The sequence below is a fragment of the Schistocerca nitens genome, chromosome 6 (genome assembly GCF_023898315.1).
Source record: "Schistocerca nitens isolate TAMUIC-IGC-003100 chromosome 6, iqSchNite1.1, whole genome shotgun sequence".
NCBI classification, from domain to species: domain Eukaryota; kingdom Metazoa; phylum Arthropoda; class Insecta; order Orthoptera; family Acrididae; genus Schistocerca; species Schistocerca nitens.
In genome coordinates, this window is record NC_064619.1 from 406,041,421 (window position 1) to 406,063,836 (window position 22,416).

Consider the following 22,416-nt stretch of genomic DNA (forward strand, 5'->3'; position numbering starts at 1 on the left):
TACCCATTGTGCATTTTTCCCAATGAATGAACTTCTGAAAACCTATCCTGTGTGTTCCACAAAAGATTATGGTTTTTGTCCCCGTAAAAGTATCTCAGTTTTTCTAGTACACACCAGGTATGGAGTAAATTGTTTCACCCTCAGTCATCTGGCTTGTCCCCCTTTCCATGGGGTAGCCAGGGTAGGGAAAGCACTACGGGGTAACTATTTGCATTGAGCTACCTATGCCTGTGTTGAGGCGGCTAAATCAGAATGACCATTATATTGGTTCAATCTGATATGTTTCATGTGCAGAACATCTGCCCTGATGTCACATACTGAAAATGGGCTCTCCCCGTGGGCATCAAACAGTCACAGCAACGGTCACCTGGCACAATGGCCATTGCTAGGAGATCTAATGCCCCAGGAAAACGTGCATCTACACTCTGGCATGCTTGGGGCATTAGCAGCTCAGGCATCGTAAGTGTGACCCATGTATTGTAAGAGGCCTCTATCAAAAGGGTAATGACCCCACATCTGACTGGCTACTGTATTTGCTTTAGTGTATGTATGAGTCTACACAATTATTGTGCACAAAGGGTCAAACTCTGTAGGTAGGCATTATTAAGGCCTTCTTCCTCAGTTGGTCCACATTACAGAAAATAAGAGGTCAAACGGAGAAAGGGACCAAAATTAGTTCAGCCAAAAAGTTATATAGGGGAAATTAATGAAGATGTCAAGTAAAGAAAGCAGAACCTAGAGAAATAACTGGGTCACCATCAAAAGCTACTACTGTGAGAAAGAAAGAAGTAAGGATGTCAGAATGGGAGATGAGATTGCAGCACAAGTAAGGAAGTAGGTACTGCAACAGCTTTGGGCCCCTTGCTCCCCACACACATACTCACAAGAGTCTTGAGTTTCCTGAAAGTTTTCTTAAGTGAGTGTGAACTTTGGGTGCATCCTGCAAGGGCCTTTCTGGCTAATTAGTGTTCACACAAAACTCCCAATAAATACAACTGAATAATCTTGGCAATATACTACACTCCAATACAATTAACAATGCACAGTTTTACATCACCAGAAGTCTTTAAGATACCATTTGCATCCAACAATCTCTCTCCACACATGCACAACTTAACAAGATTTTTTTTCCAAAATAATGATTTAATTTCTTAAAATTTTTACAAGTATTAATCCACAAATAAGAAAAATACAAGAAAAAGTAATTTAAAGTAACTGGCAATGAAGAAAACTTTTCCATTTCCCTCTCTTCGGGTAACACATTAGTGTAGTGTTACCACCTTCAATTAAGACATTCCATAGTCAGCAACACATCAAACTTCTGCAGCTAACGTAGTAACAGTTATAGGTGGTAGGTCTTTAATACCATTCTTGTCAATCACTTGAACTTTAAAATTTGGAAGATTAATAATTAAACGTTTCTGTACTTCTCTCACACATTTCTTCAGTAGATCATAAGCCTCTTCAACTGTCATATCTGTGAACAAATAAATAGTTATTATCAAATATCTATTTCTAAATACAAATAATTTATCAAGCAAGTATAGATACTTACTTGGTTTGTGGTATCTGTCCATTATACTAAGAGCAAAGTATCCTCCATATCCATGTGCTGCATAAGGGATCTTGACAAGAGATGCCAAATAATCAAGAAAATACAGCTCGGGACCATCAGCATCATCATAACCAGCTATCAGCATATTTACAATGTATGGAGTCTGTAAAATTCAAATTACATGGCTGTACACTAAGCTCCACAACTAGAATTATGTATTTAAAATATTACTTGTTCAGTATTCATATACTTTAAGCATTTCTGTCCACACAATTTCTTTGTATAACGCAGTTTTGTAAATCAATGTAATTTGTATCTCCTGCATCTAATATAGATGGTACATTCTTTGCAACAGTTACCATTCAAGCTCGCAGAAAACTTCTGCATGACAATTTACGAGGTTGTGCTAAAAAGTAATGTCTTCGACTTTTTTATTCAGGGTGTATACGTAGACAAGGAAAAAAAAATTCCCAGATTTCTTGGTTAAAATATATACTTTTTGCCTGGGTGAAAATACACTTTTTCCCTGTTAACTGACAGTACACTTTCTGGGATTACAGAAATATCTGATTCGACCCGTCTGCTTTGACCAATGACGTCACCAATATGGTGGAAATGACCATTCACAAAGTCTCCAATATGGCGCCTATAACGTCATTATGTAAACACGACAACAAACACAAGAATACTTAAAAACCAACAAACACATCTTCCTCAGAAATATAATCAAACTAATGGGACCAGAGCGGTAAATTGGGGGGGGGGGGGCGTTTGGGTGGGGACAAACTAAATATAAAATATAAACACATACACACACACAACAATCCCATACACATACAGACACACAACGATCCCATACCACATAAGATGGCGACATAAAACCAACCCAAAATTCCCAAATTCCACAGGAATCAGTCACTTCCTTCACCTACATATCTCAACCACAATTGTCGATACCACAAAAGAAAAACCAAATCCAAAAATTACATTAAAACCGCAACTATCGATACCACAAAACCAACACCTAAAACAACAAAAATTGGAATCTGACAGTTCCTTTAACCTATATAGGTCCACAACAGATCACGATACCAAAACACAACTACGACGGCACATTGGAATCGGCAGCAGCTCACGATATCAAAACACACTCCTACGGCATTGGAACTGGACACTTCCCTTGACTCATATAAGCCAACAGCAACTCATAATACCAAAACACACATAACTACAACGACAAACTGGAATCTGACACTTCCCATGACCTATATAGGTCAAATACAACTGACGATGCAAAAAAACTAACTTTAAATAGAGTACTTCCCCTAAGATATATAAATCAACCTCAAGTGACAATACCAAAACATCAACCACCAACACATGCAGTAAAAAACACCGACCCAACAACACACAAAAACTCCATTTTTCCTCTTCGTACGCCCCTCCAAAACCCTGGAAACACACAATGAATACCCACCTCCCACACCCATAAACTAACTAGAGACACTCCTCTCATATTTCCTCTTCCCAAACTGCGACTCATCTACCTCAACCACCACCCCAGGTCCACCCAACTTACCCCTGTACTTAATATATTTGGAACAACTTCCCTACAAAACGAAAACCAGTCTAACACCGTCCTCTTGCTCAAACCAGTCTAACACCGTCCTCTTGCTCAAACCAGTCTAACACCGTCCTCTTGCTCAAACCAGTCTCATGCACACAAAAACTATGGGAGGATCTATAACAAAAATAATACATCATCAAAACTCTCTCTCTCTCTCTCTCTCTCTCTCTCTCTCTTTCTCATGGCCAACTTAGACCTCTCGAACCAGGTAACACGCCTTATGGAGCACTAAAGGTTATCCGTTTGGCACCGCCACATGTAGCAGTCCCTGGTCCCTGCTTGCATGTGTCGCAGTTCACTATCTCCGCCACAAGCCCAAAAAGTTGTAGAAACTTAATGACGGACAACATGTCGACCCCATTTCAGCCCGCAGATGTGCTCTATTACACCTGCAAGTCATATGCGTACCTAACAAAAGAAGCCACAAATTAAATTAAACGCCTTACCATATGACAAACAGCAAACGACACCGCAATAACAATAAAAACAACAGAAACTTAATTCTTAACTCACTAAAACATATTTCCATTCTTCTATAACAGTCACGACCGATAAACGCACACTTCAAGCACCGACATCCAAGTGAACCGAATACACACATAACACGCCGACCATACACACACTACCAGAGGACACCACTAACTGCAACAAGACGACATCTACAAACACAACACTCATAAACTAAACTCCGCGCCGCCATGACGTCACACACAACACCCTTATGTCAAGGGTCAAAGCCGACGGGAGGGATCGGACGCCTCTTTTGACCCCAATTTCCCTCGGAACTGTAAAACTTATCAACCCCTTGGAATGATTGATGTTTTATACACCGGTGTAGAATTTCCCGGCACTTTGAAAAACGAAACCCAGACAAAAATAAATAAATGGAAAGGTCTTTGATGTGCAGGGACGTGTACACTGCATATTTTCATATTACGATACACTGCATAGTTTCGTGTTATGAAAGTATAAATTCGAATTCCACCCAAATACGGTATGTTAGTTTCCGAAGCATTGAAATCAAAATTGCTACGCCCTTTTGTAAGGCAATCATAGCCGATGATACGTGATCTCGTCAGCCGATATTCAGAGCATAGGACACGTGATTTAGTAAGCAAAACGCAACATCACTTCACTTCAATAGAGCGAACACACAAATATTAGAAGTTAAATGTTTAAATTAATTTACATTGTATAGATACAAGAAAAACTAAGCTTTCATATATAATATTGATTTTTTTCGCATGTTACACTTTAAGATACAACATGCTTTTAAAACAGTGACATAAATGTCTGGTATTCTGGGCTCGAAATTCTCTTGAGTGGCCGGTACTCAAAGTGTTAAGTTTTAAACGAGGGTCAAAGAATCTGTAATTCAAGAAATTCAAAGCACATTTTCGGATTTAGCATAATTATTCTTGTGTAAAAGGAAATTTACTTCGAAAGTGACACTTGTCAAACAACGATTAGCAATATTTTCCCGAGACCTGTTAGAAATAGGTTCATTTCAGCAGTTGCCAGAGCGCCAGAAAACAGTGGTTACTGTGCATGCGCAGATACGATGACGCAGAAGCCTGTTCGTAGTTATAAAGCATTAAGAGCTCTTACATTACAACATAAAACAAAGAAGAGTATCAAATTTTTTCAAACCATACTAAAATGCATAATTCAGCTTTAAGTGCATGTTCATACGTCCAGATTCACGTTCCAATCCGATATTACACTTTTCAGTGTCGTTTTTGGGACGTAAATTTTCTTGGAGTACCTGTACTGCGCTATCTCAAATTTGGTTCTTTATTATGGCATAATGCCATATGTGCCAGAAGGTCAAAACATGCTCTTGAAATTCAGTGAACAGTTGGAACTGGCTAATACAGGTACTGTGGAGTGAAACAATTCATTTCAAATAAATATAATGCCTCAGAGAGAAATATTAATAAATGCCAAATTTCTTTAGCAAACCGACAAAAGTAACTTTATTGTTCTGTAAGCCGATTAATGCTGACTGCCAAGAATGTGGAAATAAAATAAAATGACAAAGCAAATTAATAATGTATTTTAGCATTCCGTGATTATGTGCCTGTATTTTAATCCACTTGATTGCTCCCGGTCACAGAAATCCGTTTTGTTTTCATTTGACGTGGGATCTGTAATGGCAGAGGAAACAGCAAAAATACTAAACCTAAACAACGGTCACAGGGAGGCTACCCTCTTAGCACGATAATTCAGACTGCTCTGCGCATGCGCATATCTAGCAGCTTGGGCGCGCCAGAAAATTTTTACCTATTAGCACCTGGCTGCTTGCAGCTATTGCTGATACACCTAACAGCCACACTTCAAGCAGCCAGAAGCAGGAGAACGTGCTGCTCATATGCGACTCAACCACGCAGGCATGGCAACTGCTCAAATGAACTTATTGTTGTTGTTGTTATTGTTGTGGTCTTCAGTCCTGAGACTGGTTTGATGCAGCTCTCCATGCTACTCTATCCTGTGCAAGCTTCTTGATCTCCCAGTACCTACTGCAGCCTACAACCTTCTGAATCTGCTTAGTGTACTCATCTCTTGGTCTCCCTCCATGATTTTTAACCTCCTCGCTGCCCTCCCATACTAAATTGATAATCCCTTGCTGCCTCAGAACATGTCCTACCAACCAATCCCTTCTTCTAGTCAAGTTGTGCCACCAACTCCTCTTCTCCCCAATTCTATTCAGTACCTCCTCATTAGTTATCTGACCTACCCATCTAATCTTCAGCATTCTTCTGTAGCACCACATTTCGAAAGCTTCTATTCTCTTCTTGTCTAAACTATTTATCGTCCACGTTTCACTTCCATACGAAGCTACACTCCACACAAATACTTTCAGAAACGACTTCCCAACACTTAAATCAATACTCGACGTTAACAAATTTCTCTTCTTCAGAAACGCTTTTCTTGCCATTGCCAGTCTACATTTTATATCCTCTCTACTTTGACCATCATCAGTTATTTTGCTCCCCAAATAGCAAAACTCCTTTACTACTTTAAGTGTCTCATTTCCTAATCTAATTCTCTCAGCATTGGCTGACTTAATTCCATTATCCTCATTTTGCTTTTGTTGATGTTCATCTTATAACCTCCTTTCAAGACACTGACCATTCCGTTCAACTGCTCTTCCAGGTCCTCTGCTGTCTCTGACAGAATTACAACGTCACTGGCGAACCTCAAAGTTTTACTTCTTCTCTATGGATTTTAATGCCTACTCTGAACTTTTCTTTTGTTTCCTTTACTGCTTGCTCATTATACAGATTGAATAGCATCGGGGAGAGGCTACAACCCTGTCTCACTCCCTTCCCAACCACTGCTTCCCTTTCTTACCCCTCGACTCTAATACCTGCCATCTGCTTTCTGTACAAATTGTAAATAGCCTTTCGCTCCCTGTATTTTACCCCTGCCACCTTCAGAATTTGAAAGAGAGTATTCCAGTCAACATTGTCAAAAGCTTTCTCTAAGTCTACAAATGCTAGAAATGTAGGTTTGCCTTTCCTTAATCTTTCTTCTAGGATTAAGTCCCAGGGTCAGTATTGCCTCACGTGTTCCAATATTTCTACGGAATCCAAACTGATCTTCCCCGAGGTCGGCTTCTACCAGTTTTTCCACTCGTCTGTAAAGAGTTCGCATTAGTATTTTGCAGCTGTGACTTATTAAACTGATAGTTCGGTAATTTTCACATCTGTCAACACCTGCTTTCTTTGGGATTAGAATTATTATATTCTTCTTGAAGTCTGAGGGAATTTTGCCTGTCTCATACATCTTGCTCACCAGATGGTAGAGTTTTGTCATGACTGGCTCTCCCAAGGCCATCAGTAGTTCTAATGGAACGTTGTCTACTCCCGGTGCCTTGTTTCGACTTAGGTCTTTCAGTGCTCTGTCAAACTCTTCACGCAGTATTGTATCTCCCATTTCATCTTCATCTACATCCTCTTCCATTTCCATAATATTGTCCTCAAGAACATCGCCCCTGTATAGACCCTCTATATACTCCTTCCACGTTTCTGCTTTCCTTTCTTTGCTTAGAACTGGGTTTCCATCTGAGCTCTTGATATTCATACAAGTGGTTCCCTTTTCTCCAAAGGTCTCTTTAATTTTCCTGTAGGCAGTATCTATCTTTCCCCTCATGAGATAAGCCTCAACATCCTTAGATTTGTCCTCTAGCCATCCCTGCTTAGCCATTTTGCACTTCCTGTCGATCTCATTTTTGAGACGTTTGTATTTCTTTTTGCCTGCTGAATTTACTGCATTTTTGTATTTTCTCCTCTCATTAATTAAATTCTATACCTCTTCTGTTACCCACGGATTTCTACTAGCCCTCGTCTTTTTTCCCTTATGCCCTCCCTAAAACACTGTACAACCTCTGGTTCTTTCAGTTTATCCAAGTCCCATCTACTTAAATTCCCACCTTTTTGCACAAACTTAATGTAAACAAATGTTGATGGTGTTGAGGCAGCAACCAGCCACAAATTTATTTTCAGTTCCTTTATTCAAAAGGTACCGTTACCGGTTTTGAATCATTACGATTTACCTTCAAATGGTTTTCATGCTTTCATTACATCTGTTGGACGACATTTCACGACAATTAATCTGTCAGAAAATGCACCACATGTTGTAATGAAAGCATAAAAACCATATGAAGATGAATCGTAATGATTTGAAACCGGTAACAGTACATTTTGAATAAAGGAACTCAAAATAAATTTGTGGCTGCTTGCTGTCTCAACACCATTAACATTTCTCTTCTAATAACAGCCACAGTCTCCAACCATATCATATGACAAAATTGCATTAATGTGAACAGTTGTGACATCATGTTCATCCCAAGCAGTTTGTTGCTACAAAGCATTGCATATTCTTCATCCTAAGGCCTTGACACATTTTACTGCTGGCAGACGCCTGTGTGTGTACGGTGTTTCGTTGTTTTCTTCTCACGTTTATGTTTTATTGTTGCAGTATTATCAGTCTGCAGTAATATTCTTTATCAGAGTATCAGTTGTTACCAGTCAAAATCACAAAAATTTGAATGAAAACTAAAACAACGAAAAATTCCAGGAATCCCGCAAAATTCGTGTTTTTCCTGCAAAATTCATGTGTTTTTCCCGGATGAAACAATTCCAGGATTTTTCTCTGATTTCCCAGTTGTCCCCGGACGCAGACACCCTGTTATTCCGTTCTCAATATCGGTTGTGGTATTACATGTCATACATATCATTCAGTTGACTTTACTGCTCAGCTGACCCAAGACGCAACACACTGTTGCTAAAGGGCTCCAAATTGTAGCACGTAGCACGGCAGTCCTCCTCCCATGAACTATGGACCTTGTCGTTGGTGGGGAAGCTTACGTGCCTCAGCGATACAGATAGCCATACCTTAAGTGCAACGACAATGGAGGAGTATCTGTTGAGAGGCCAGACAAACGTGTGGTTCCTGAAGAGGGGCAGCAGCCTTGTAAGTAGTTGCAGGGGCAACAGTCCGGATGACTGACTGATCTGGCCTTGCAACGTTAACCGAAACGGCCTTCCTCTGCTGGTACTGTGAAAGGCTGAAAGCAAGGCAAAACTACAGAAGTAATTTTTCCCGAGGGCATGCAGCTTTACTGTATGGTTAAATAATGGTGGCGTCCTCTTGGGTAAAATATTTCAGAGGTAAAATAGCCTCCCAGTTGGATTTCCGGGCAGGACTACTCAGGAGGATGTCATTATCAGGGAAAAGAAAACTGGCGTTCTACAGACTGGAGCATGGAATGTCAGCTCCCTTAATCGGGCAGGTAGGTTAGAACCTTTAAAAAGGGAAATGGATAGGTAAAAGCAAGATATAGTGGGAATTAGTGAAGTTCAGTGGCAGGAGGAACAAGACTTCTGGTCAGGTGAATACAGGGTTATAAATACAAAATCAAATCAGGGAAATGCAGAAGTAGATTGGATTAATAATGGAGGGGGGGGGGGGGGGGCAGCGCGACCTTCTGGCGCATAATTTTTGAAAGTCGGGATGGCATTCACGCTAACCTGGCGAGGCGAGGGGGGGGGGGGGAGGTTGGGAAACGAAGCCCATGCCTACTACAGTTTTACAAGTCTATATGCCAACTAGCTCCGCAGAAGACGAAGAGATTGAAGAAATATATGATGAGATAAAAGAAATTATTCAGATAGTGAAGGGAGATGAAAATTTAATAGTCATGGGGGACTGGAATTCGATAGTAGGAGAAGGAAACGTAGTAGGTGAATATGGAAAGGGGGTAACAAAGGAAAGAGGAAGCCACCTGGTAGAATTTTGCACAGAGCCTAACTTAATCACAGCCTAACACTTGGTTTAAGAATCATGAAAGAAGATTGTATGTGTGGAAGATGCCTGGAGATACTGGAAGGTTTCAGATAGATTATATAATAGTAAGACAGAGATTTAGGAACCAGGTTTTCAATTTTAAGACATTTCCAGGGGCAGATGTGGGCTCTGACCACAATCTATTGGTTATGAACTGTAGACTAAAACTGAAGAAACTGCAAAAAGGTGGGAATTTAAGGAGATGGGACCTGGATAAACTGAAAGAACCATAGGTTGTAGAGAGTTTCAGAGAGAGAATTAGGGAATGATTGGCAAGAATGAGGGAAAGAAATACAGTAGATGGATAATGAGTAGCTTCGAGAGATGAAACAGTAAAGGCAGCAGAGGATCAAGTAGGTAAAAAGACAAGGGCTGGTAGAAATCCTTGGGTAGCAAAAGAAATATTGAATTTAATTGATGAAAAGCGAAAATATAAAAATGCAGTAAATGAAGATGGCAAAAAGGGAATACAAACGTCTCAAAAATGAATCGACATGAAGTGCAAAATGGCTAAGCAGGGATGGCTAAGAGGACAAATGTGAGGATGTAGAGGCATATATCACAAGGGTAAGATAGATACTGCCTACAGTAAGATTAAAGAGACCTTTGGAGAAAAGAGAACCACTTGTATGAATATCAAGAGCTGAGATGGAAACCCAGTTCTAAGCAAAGAAGGGAAAGCAGAAAGGAGGAAGGAGTATATAGACGGTTTATACAAGGGTGATGCACTTGAGGGCAATACTATGGAAATGGAAGAGCATGTAGATGAAGATGAAATGGGAGATATGATAATGCATGAGAAGTTTGACAGAGCACTGAAAGATGTAAGTCGAAACAAGGCCCCGGGAGTAGACAACATTCCATTAAAACTACTGATAGCTTTGGGAGAGCCAGCCTGGACAAAACTCTACCATCTGGTGAGCAAGATGTATGAGACAGGTAAAATACCCTCAGACTTCAAGAAGAATATAATAATTCCAATCCCAAAGAAAGCAGGTGTTGACAGATGTGAAAATTACCGAACTATCAGTTTAATAAGTCACAGTTGCAAAATACTAACATGAATTCTTTACAGACAAATGGAAAAACTGTTAGAAGCAGACCTCGTGGAAGATCAATTTGGATTTAGTAGAAATGTTGGAACACGTGAGGCAATACTGACCCTATGACTTATCTTAGAAGACAGATTAAGGGAAGACAAATCCACATTTATAGCATTTGCAGACTCAGATGAAGCTCTTGACAATGTTGACTGGAATACTATCTTTCAAATTCTGAAAATGGCAGGGGTCAAATACAGGGAGCAAAAGGCTATTTACAATTTGTATAGAAACCAGATGGCAGTTATAAGAGTCGAGGGGCATGAAAGGGAAGCAGTGGTTGAGAAGGGAGTGAGACAGGGTCATAGCCTCTCCTCGATGTTATTCAATCTGTATATTGAGCAAGAAGTAAAGGACAAAAAAGAAAAATCAGAGTAGGAATTAAAATCCATGGAGAAGAAATAAAAACCATGAAGTTTGCTGATGACATTGTAATTCTGTCAGAGACAGCAAAGGAGCTGGAAGAGCAGTTGAAAAGAATGGACAGTGTCTTGAAAGGAGGATATAAGATGAACATCAACAAAAGCAAAATGAGGGTAATGGAATGAAGTCTAATCAAATCAGGTGATGCTGATTGAATTAGATTAGGAAATGAGACACTTAAGTAGATGAGTTTTGCTATTTGGGAAGCAAAATAAGAGATGATGGTCGAATCAGAGAGGATATAATATTTAGACTGGCAATGGTAAGGAAAGTGTTTCTGAAAAAGAAGAAATCAAGAAATTCCTTTGTAGATTAACTACATTTCTTTTCCTTAGCAGGAAAAGTGGCCACTTTTGAAAATGTCTCCTCAAAAGTTCGTTTGAAACATGCACAATTTTAGTTTAAATTGTTTTCTTTATACACTTCATCCCAGGTTTGGTTTGCCAATAACCTCGAAAATGTGCATATTATAGATTTAAAGAAGCTTCCGTTAGAGGCCTGCAGTTTTGTGGTGTTTTCCATGCTCATCTTTACCTTTATCACACAGCAGTAATTACCTAAAAAGCCAACATCTGTTATATATTCACTGCTGATGTCTGTAAATATAACATCTAAGACTGGTGCTGAAATTTTGGCTACTCCCTTAGCAGTGTTTACTATTTGTGCCCTGCCTACAATATTCAGAATGTTTCAGAATCTGTTATTAATTTCATCCATAACACATTTGTGTTCACATCTGCACAGTTTTGGGAGCTGAGACTGTCTCGGACTCCAGGTAACTTGTTAAAAAGTTTCACTAAGTGAACAACACAAACACAAAATGATTAATCTTTTATGGATGTCAAGCTCTGTAAATTCAATGGCTGACATTTCAAAATGTTTATCAAGAGTAATTGTGATGTTGCCTATCATTAATAAAAAGAGTCTCATTTATGATAAAAATGTGCAATCCCTCAACATTCTACAGTAGGGGAAGGTGACAAGAATACGGTGTACTACATTTTGGTGTCTCTACACCAGTAATCTGTAATGCTATCATTGCATTGTTTAAGAACTGTAATTCAACTTTAAATTGATGTACTTTGTTTTTAATGATTACACATTCTGTTAAAAAACTTAAAATTCTACATACATTTTAGTGATGCTTGCCTTTCCAGTTTATTTTTCTTCTCTGTTACTAGTGAGTGTGCTCCTGTGTGATGGTACATTCTATCTTTGCGTACCTGTTGCAGAAATCTCTCTAATGGGGATGACATTTTCTAGGCATTGGAGTCTGTTGTCAATCTGTCCTAAGAAAAGATCGGTTTTGCCAACCAATGACAACAGGGATTTAATCATGCCTAGCGAAACCCCATCTCTCGATATTCCGAACTGTCACCATGCATTGTGCACCTAATCAGAAGTCATTAGCAGCTTTGCCAGCTTTACATTAACTTGCCACACGGCACTAACACAATGAGGCTAATCAGCACAATATTTTTCTAATTTAACTCATCTTCATCATAAGGTAATTCCCAAAATTCAGGAGTGTTTGAAACCAACAATGAGGTACGTCCCTGAAATTTTATGCCAGTCATATATTAGCATCAAACTGAACTCCCATGAAGATTTTAGTCGATATCAGCACGAGAAAAACATTGAAAACAAAGATTTCAATCTTATGTAGGTGTCAGTTGATTGTCCAACTCCTTATCTATATAGTACTCTTAGTGCGAGATCCACCTAGGGATTTCCAGTATCATATCAAAATTAATAACTGACATTTTATTGATGAAAATTATATTTAATGCAAATAATGTAGCTGTTATACTAAAGTAACAAACAGCAGCTACAGTCTAAGTATGCATGTTACTGTGTTGTTCTAGTACTTGTGAGTAACAATAAAATAAGGCAAGCTCCTCTTTAGCCTAGATTGAGAATATTATTTCTGTAAGATTGAATAATACGAGGGCAGTTCAATAAGTAATGCAACACATTTTTTTTCTCGGCCAATTTTGGTTGAAAAAACCGGAAATTTCTTGTGGAATATTTTCAAACATTCCCGCTTCGTCTCGTATAGTTTCATTGACTTCCAACAGGTGGCAGCACTGTACGGAGCTGTTAAAATGGCGTCTGTAACGGATGTGCGTTGCAAACAACGGGCAGCGATAGAGTTTCTTTTGGCGGAAAACCAGGGCATCTCAGATATTCATAGGCGCTTGCAGAATGTCTACGGTGATCTGGCAGTGGACAAAAGCACGGTGAGTCGTTGGGCAAAGCGTGTGTTATCATCGCCGCAAGGTCAAGCAAGACTGTCTGATCTCCCGCGTGCGGGCCGGCCGTGCACAGCTGTGACTCCTGCAATGGCGGAGCGTGCGAACACACTCGTTCGAGATGATCGACGGATCACCATCAAACAACTCAGTGCTCAACTTGACATCTCTGTTGGTAGTGCTGTCACAATTGTTCACCAGTTGGGATATTCAAAGGTTTGTTCCCGCTGGGTCCCTCGTTGTCTAACCGAACACCATAAAGAGCAAAGGAGAACCATCTGTGTGGAATTGCTTGCTCGTCATGTGGCTGAGGGTGACAATTTCTTGTCAAAGATTGTTACAGGCGATGAAACATGGGTTCATCACTTCGAACCTGAAACAAAACGGCAATCAATGGAGTGGCGCCACACCCACTCCCCTACCAAGAAAAAGTTTAAAGCCATACCCTCAGCCGGTAAAGTCATGGTTACAGTCTTCTGGGACGCTGAAGGGGTTATTCTGTTCGATGTCCTTCCCCATGGTCAAACAATCAACTCTGAAGTGTATTGTGCTACTCTTCAGAAATTGAAGAAACGACTTCAGCGTGTTCGTAGGCACAAAAATCAGAACAAACTTCTCCTTCTTCATGACAATGCAAGACCTCACACAAGTCTTCGCACCCGAGAGGAGCTCACAAAACTTCAGTGGACTGTTCTTCCTCATGCACCCTACAGCCCCGATCTCGCACCGTCGGATTTCCATATGTTTGGCCCAATGAAGGACGCAATCCGTGGGACGCACTACGCGGATGATGAAGTTATTGATGCAGTACGACGTTGGCTCCGACATCGACCAGTGGAATGGTACCGTGCAGGCATACAGGCCCTCATTTCAAGGTGGCGTAAGGCCGTAGCATTGAATGGAGATTACGTTGAAAAATAGTGTTGTGTAGCTAAAAGATTGGGGAATAACCTGGTGTATTTCAATGCTGAATAAAACAACCCCTGTTTCAGAAAAAAAAAAAATGTGTTGCATTACTTATTGAACTGCCCTCGTAGTATGGATCTAGTGCCCTGTATCATGCGTGTATTAATCATTTGGCATTCCGGTTTCTACGGGTTTATTTATCAAGTGGCATTTTTTTATTTGTAGTTCACTGTTACTTTTCGAGTTTGCATATTGTCATTTAGAGATAGTGAGTAGAGCTATGAATGCTAGAAAATGGAGTGCCAAGTGAAGAAATCTGAATATTTCTGACATATTCTTCTGTTTGAGTTCAACAGCAGGGTGACAGCATCAGAGGCTGTGACATTTGCATGTAATGGGGAAGATTCAAAAATTGGGTATATGCTTACCGCATGCTCCAAGTCAAAATCACAAAAATCAACGGGTGGCTATATGTGCATCTCTGCTCGAGTGTCATCAACTGGCTTGTAAATAACGTGACAAGAAATGGTGTCTTTATGATAACACAAGGTAAAGAAAGACATAGTTGAGTGCAGACAAAGCAACAACTCCCACACAAAGACTTTCATGTATCCACAGAAGGTAATGCTATGCATCTGGTGGAACAGGAACAGTGTGGTGTACCATGAATTGCTCCCTGAGGGTGTAACCACCACTACTTACATTTACTGTCAACAACAGACATCTTGCAGACACAGTCCAAGACCAACGATAAGGAAAACTGGGTGAAGTGATGCTACTCCATGATAATGCCCACATTCTACTAAACTGACAATAAAAACTCTATGCAGGAGTTGGGTTGGGAAGTCATTCTGCATCCATCTTTTTAACCTGATCTTGCTCTCTCAGATTTTCACCTTTACCGCTCTCTATCGAACAACCTTCAAGGAACTTCCTTTCTGGATGAAAATGCACCCCTATCATAGTTCAATGAGTTCTTAGCCTCAAAACCACATGATTTTCACAGTCATGAAATTGAAAAGTTACGTTAGCATTGGCAGACTGTTGTAAATAGTGAAACAGAATATATTATTGATGTCTAAAGTCTTTTATGTGTATCTGTTGTGTTTACTAAACTTTTGGAAAAATGCTACAAGCTTATGCACCAATCCATGCTGATCAACAAAATTAAAGTGGTTTTTCCTGAGTCTTCAATCTATCTCACAATGTTAAGCCATCCCAATAGGCACAGCTGACAGATCTGCATAGTATCAAAGTACTGATGACATTTGATCGTACGAAACACACCGAATAAAAAACCATTCTTTCCACAATACCTGTTTTCTTTTTTCTTCTTATTCTCAGAAGACTATTTTCCTCCAAAATGCCATTAATCTCTACATTATGTGTGTTGCAGATCATGGAATTTTATGGCAGTTTCCCAATTTCTCCTGAACAGTATTTGTGGCCAGTATTAAACTTAAGTTTCTGATTGATTGCATTGTATAGAACTTGACAACAAAAAATTAAATAATCTTCATGTGTCTGTTTTCTTTCTTTCTCTCTCTAAAAGAGGTGTTATTCTGCTGGGTAACAGCACACAGTGGGATTTGAGGGAAGTGATGCAGCCAAGAAAGTATTCACCATTTGTAATTCAGAGTTCTGTATTCCCCTGCACACTATTATCACATTGTTGGACCCACAGATCATACATCAGTGGGAAGATGAGCAAGCAGTCAGAGGGGGGATAAACAACACTGTGGTCACACTTGTGAACCTCATGCCAGCCACTCCAATGAAAGGAAGTGATGCACACTACATTAAGAATAACACATTATCCACTGGCACAGATTTCTGCTTAGGTGGAATTACCACCAGTATGAGAAGAAAAGCCTGTGGAAAACCACATTTGATGCAACATATTGTAACAATTTATACTCCACATGTTGATGTAAGGACAACCCTCAGCTTGGCTGGAGACTTTCCCACCATTTTTGCTTACAACGGCAAGTGTGTAACAAACATTTACTATCTCTTTTGAAGTGTCGGGCCTCCTGCCTGCTTAAAAGTGCTGGGGAGTGTAAGTCAAGAGGCTCTGAATTAATGGCCAAGTCAATGTTTTTTTTTTTTTTTTTTTTTTTTTTTTTTAAACTTATCCATCCATAAAACAGGCAGTGTGCCATTAAGACATTTGTTACAAAAAAACTGGATGATTTTAATACACAGAAACCACATACTTGTGTAAATATAGCCAGTCATTCTAAAAAATCTGCCAGTTCCTGGAGAACTGTCACAGCATGTCTGCTTCTTAGATAACAGACTGTTCAAGACACAAGATAAGTAGTTGATGTCCAGTAAGGGTACTAATGACCACGCCACTGAGTGCCCTGCCATCATCATCATCATCATCATCATCATCATCATCATCATCTAGGGTGATACAGGGGGAATTCTTCAAGCATAAGGCACAGAATTGGGAAACCGTCATATTCAAAAGAAAACTAAAAAATAGATAAACAGTCACTCCTACAAATTACTCAATTATCTACATTCAAGAATTCAAAATTTTTTAAAAAGCGTGTCACATGGCTCTGAACCTGGCCCACGGCTTTCGATCTGATGACACATCAGTAGTTTCTGTGTCAATTGCACTGACTTTATTCAAACAACTCCTCATTTGGCTTCATGATACTGAGTGGACCCTGTTTCAGGCCTTTTCACCAGAGAAAACTATGAGTTAGTCTCTGGGGAATTAGAATAGTAGCACAGAGCTTCACTTTAGTTTAGCAACAACCGAGCATACTTATGTTGTATTGCAGTCTGATAACGTGTGCTCTGTGCCAAAAAACTTTATACGAATGATTTAAAGTATCTTTTATTTACATGAAATGGCAGGCATTCTAAAACGTGACTGAACACTGATTAATAAATGTCAAAGTTACACTCAAGTCCATATTTTGGGCAAGAATAAGGACTGCCATTAGGGTCATTCCATTGCAAGTGATCTAGAGGTTCCCACATGAACATTCACGCATGTTCCTAATGAACAATGGTGATGTTTTGCAATCACTAATCCAATAATTCTGGAGATATAGTCATTTGTCTGATCCCATAGTACAGCTATCAATAGTGCACCCGTGAGTGTTCATCAACATCGAGACATAAAATCTCCAGAAATATTTTCTTGACAGAAACAAAACTAGGCCATCTTTTATAACTTTTTGTGCTCTCTCAAGTGAAAAATAAAGATTTTCTGGGCAGTTTTCATACGGATAAGTTCAAGAAAAGTCTGCCAAAAATACAGACATTCAAAAAAAATTTTGAACTCGAGCTCACTATATCTCTTGAAGTAAGTGTGTGATACACTGAAACTTGGTGCATAATAACTTGCCACTACAGGGTCTTAGAATATATAATTTCATTCTCCTACCACAGAAATATTAGCATGTTGTTTTATTGTGTGGCGTTATTGATGTGCTAGTTTAATTTAAGGTATAGCGTACTACGTGTCAGCACAGTTTGTCGTTTATGTGGAACATTAGTGTAGAGATGAAAAATTATATAGTGTGGTATGGTCTGTAGTGCTTAACCGCTGCTGGTTCCTTTCAAAGTGAAAAAAACAGAATCCCCATCACCATACATCTCACGCCCGACAGTTGTGCAACAGCAGCCACATGTGAGTTCCTTTACCAGAAGTTCCCAAGCCTGATAAGGGTTTCTTTACACAGGATCCCCAGCTCAATAATACATTTCTATAAGCTTCAGAAGCCAAAGCTAGAGAAGATCTCTTTTAGGGTCCTACACTTATGTTTACTTCAAGCTATTTGAATATTTTACAGGTTTCATTAATTTGCTGTAGAATGGCGTGAGGAAAACTGTATTGCCAGCAGAGGACGTCACTGATGGGATTGTTTGGCAAGAAATTTTGATAAGACAAAACCCAAAAAGTTATATTTTTCAAAACTGATTGCCTCAAATTATCAGAGTCACCAAAAGAGAAAAATATTCCTTACTTGCACTACTCCTAACTCCAGCTCATTCCCTAGTCATCAGGGCTTTTGATATCTTCCACAGACAATGCTAAACTGTAGAACATAATAAAAGATGTCAGATATAATTAATAGGTCAGGATCTTTCTGAGGAAAATGGTATAAAAGTGTTTGCAGAAGGCACTTTTTTTTGTAAAAGGGCTAAAAATTGCCATTTTTAGAAAAATCATCAATTTTTTCCTCAATATGTAAACTACTGGAAAGCAGTAGGAGAATGAAATTTATATTCCAAGACATTGTACTGGGAAGTCATTCACACAAAGTTTCAGGAATATCCCAAAAGTACTTTCAGAGATATGAAAAGCTAAATTTCACATTTTTTCAAGCATTTATTTTTTCTACCAATTTTTCTTCAAATTATCCATATGAAAACTGTTCATGAAATCTCTTATTTCGCTTCAGAGTGTGCAAAAAAATTGCACAAGATAGCCCCATTTTGTTTTGTTTTTGTTTTTAGGAAAATATTGCCGGAAATATTATGTCTCGAAGTGCACTGTTGATGGCTATGCTATGGCATCAAACAAATAATCATATCTCATGTGCAAATGTTCAGACAAAATTTCACCAAAAGTTTGTTATGGTCATGCAGGAACCTTTTCTGAAATTAGACCAATTTGCATGGAATAGCCTATTACTCAGTTTGGAACAACAGACCAAAATCCAATACACCCATTGTCGACAGTCATGAACGACTTTTCGATACGCGGAAAACGGGGCTAAAGAGCACTTATGGCACCAGAGGCTCTTACATTGCATGCTGAAGTTGGTAATTCATTCACATCGGTCATAAACAATCAAGGGGTGGTATATGGTAGCCAAAGAGAATTGCAGAATCTAAAGATTTCTTTCACCACAAGATATAAATTGACTGCACTTATTTTCGATATGGAGAGTGCCAGAATAACTTACTTTTCTTATTATTATGAATTTTAAGCTTGCTTACTGATTTTTGTATTTATTTGGTGAATGAGGAAACAACCTGATAATAGATTGATATATTATGTAACCTGAGTCCTACAGTATACTGCAAGTCACGATTTGTTAAGGAGTTCATACAGCCAATGAATATTAATGGAAGAAAACTAGATGTGCCGACCAGTCTCATCAATAGTGTTGCCATACCACAATATTGTCTCGCAACACAACACAGTTTCATCACAGGTAAAAATGCAGGCGGATGGCACCACAAACTGCAGCTGACCCATGATAATTTGCTTGTGAGCTGGCGAAGCCAATGAATGTCAACATGAAAATGTGACTGCCATAATAGAATGATGTGTAGCACAGCCTGAGATACATTTGCCATTTCTGTCATTCCAATAATCTCCTTGTCAGTATTATTTCCAACCGTGTCAAAAATTGTGATGATGTGATTAAAGTCTAACTCAACCTAATACAACAAAATACCAGCTACCATTAGGGTCGACAGAAGCGTCCGATCCCACGCGTCGGCTTTGACCCGTCACGTAAAAGTGTTGTCGTGTGTGACGTCATGACGGTGCGGAGATTGGTTTGAGTGTTGCTGTCTCCAGTTCTGTTTTATCTTATTTTATTTACTTTTCTGATCTGTTCGTTCTATCTCGTGAGATTTTTTTTTTTTAATTTAAAAACACTTATTACTTATTTTAATTATCTGTTTCCTCCAATTTCTGTTTTAGTTTATTATACTTATCTTTCTGATCTGTTCGTTCTATCCCGTGAGATTTTTTTTTTAAAAAGACAAAAAAAACTAATCAGCTACTGACACATCTTTATTTTCTATGGGTTGCAGGGGTTACGACCCCTGGGTAGGTGGGTGGGTATTCATGCATGGCTGTCTTCACTTACACGTTGTAGCTACGCAAGGCGTCTAAATTTGTTTATATTTAGTTTGCCCCCCACCCAAAACACCCCATTTCCCGCGCTTGTCCCGTTAGTGTCATTAGGCTTCCTGTGGAAAGTGTGTGTGTTTGTTTTTGTTTCCGCCATATTTGTGACGTCATGGGTCAAAGCAGACGGGTGGAATCGGACGCTTCCGTATTTCCTACCATTATATACAACCATAGAAAATTACAAAGGAGCACTGTGACAACAACATCCAAATCTTGATTTGTTAGATTTAGTTCCCATCATTCAACATGCAAATTGTTACCACAATCAATATCCAACATTACAGCTCCTGACACCATAAATGCACTTTCACTCGGACACACTCCACTAGGCTCTCCAGAGTTGCCTCAACATAACTGTCAGGACACAGTGTCTGAGATTATATTATGTTCAACATGTCCTTGTCAGCATTTCATCCAATGTCTGACTACACAAGCGGATGTAATTGCATAGTGTCATCATACAATAATGTCTTAGAAATATGGGCACTTCTGAAAGATAAAACATAAAACAAGGAATGAATATAAAGATCTAATGCCACACTATATCAACAATGGGTTCATTATAGATGGAGCTCAAGCTCACACTGGGGAATGGGACTGGCAGTGCTCTGGCACTCACCTTAAGCAAATTAGGGAAAGTGTGAACAATTTAAATCTGAATGTGTTCCCACCATATTCGACTACAACATTTAGAAAGATACAAGTAGTGTTTCTGCACTGAATGTGATACCTGTAGAAACTACAGTCTCTGTAACTGTCATATTGCAGTATTTTTTTGGATGATAAGATGTCCAATATTCTCTTTGCATCACATTCTATAATAATCACTCATTAACTTAATCAACATTTATCTGCTGGTCTCAACTGCTATATCCAGTCAGCCATTGCACTCTGGGAAGTCAGTGGATGAGAGAGAGTGGAAGACACCACACAAGCATCCTAGCATGTAGCCCAAAACTGTACAGTTACGATGAAACAGCTTTGGAAATAATATGAGTACCTAAAGCACTAGCTCTTTCCACAGAAATATGTGTGTTAACAGTGGACCTGTTTCTTTTCTTAGTAGTTTGTACATATACAACTACCTTCATTACAACCATGTACATATAGGCTTGATAAGTCTTTTCTGAAACTAAACACTAAACTCCGTCTGAACAGGTCTCTGAAGACCCTAATGGTACTGGCCGACTGCCGTGTCATCCTCCGCCTCCTATTATGAAATCACACTTTCTGTTACATGCAACAGTAAATACACTGTTAAGCCAATAACTATAATTTAATGGTCATAATTATCTGCACCACACATAACAGCCACCCTCTAACAGATTTAGTCACCCTATGCAACCACACTACAGTTACTTCTGTGCTTGACAGATGCCTGTGACTGTGTCTTCAATTTCAATTGTGCCATAGTCGATTAAGTCTTTGAGACACGTTCTCATGATCCTTGGACACCCATGAACATGTCATGCACTGTGTAAAACCTGAGATACACAATCTAAAACGCAATGAATTCAACTGTAAAACAATTACAAACGAGAGGAATGATGTATCTGCCCTAATACTTTCCAACAACAGAGTCTGAAAGAATTACTTATTATAAATAAAGAGTAGTAATAGTTTTTCGGCTATAAACCACAGAAGGAATGGTAGTGAAGGCTAACGGGTACGATTCCGATACAGTCAAACAGTAGGCCTACTTGGAGGCAGAAAACAGCCCTTCAAAAACTTTGCAGAATCGCTTATATGCCACATTACTAGAGTTATGTCTGTTTGCCGATAACGAAGACCTGAAAGTTAAAAATACTTACCCTACTCCTTAAATATTCCGCTAAATTCCGACGAGTGAAGCTAGCTGCAGCGGCAGGAGACAGCTCGTAGCCGTTTCTCATTTTATACAGTTGTATATTTTTTGCTATGTACTCAGAAAACTGTGTTGTATCGCCAGCTTCCCCGGCAATTGCCATAACTAGTTTTTCAGATAATTTCTGAAGCTTATCTTCATCTGAAAAGCAAATGGTAGCGTGTCGTTACACTGTAACTTACATCATGATTTTATGTAGAAAGTATCGGAATGAACAAAGCTACGTTACCATCTTTCATAACCATTATGCTCTTGGCATGTGTCATATCAGCAGCTACTATGACAAAATCCCTAAATGCAATCCCCAGTAATGTTTCCATTTCTCTCTCTCTTGAACTGTCGGCTACAGAAAAACAGCAACAACTCTCGTCAACAAATCACCTACTCATGCACGCTACAGAAACATCACTGGTCATAGACTATAGTTTACGCATATTCA

General features: G+C 39.2%; 1 protein-coding gene across 1 annotated transcript; it reads right to left on the minus strand.

The window, feature by feature from the left end:
- Window positions 1–1,136: 1,136 nt before the first annotated feature.
- On the minus strand, window positions 1,137–22,413 carry LOC126262508 (proteasome subunit beta type-2). The gene is made up of 4 exons (XM_049959181.1): window positions 22,207–22,413; window positions 21,925–22,118; window positions 1,556–1,718; window positions 1,137–1,477 (listed from the first exon to the last, which is right to left on the minus strand). The coding sequence occupies exons 1-4, from the start codon at window positions 22,295–22,297 to the stop codon at window positions 1,314–1,316; spliced, it is 612 nt and encodes a 203-aa protein (XP_049815138.1). The 5' UTR covers window positions 22,298–22,413; the 3' UTR covers window positions 1,137–1,313.
- Window positions 22,414–22,416: the final 3 nt, after the last annotated feature.

Bases quoted from the DNA above. Each gene is read 5' to 3' on its own strand.
- LOC126262508 (XM_049959181.1), bottom strand. From the start codon at position 22,297: ATGGAAACATTACTGGGGATTGCATTTAGGGATTTTGTCATAGTAGCT. The intron at 1,719-21,924 runs GTAAGTATTTTT...TGAATTTTACAG, and splicing joins CGGAATATTTAAGGAGTAGG to ACTCCATACATTGTAAATAT. The intron at 1,478-1,555 runs GTAAGTATCTAT...ATTTGTTCACAG, and splicing joins GGACAGATACCACAAACCAA to ATATGACAGTTGAAGAGGCT.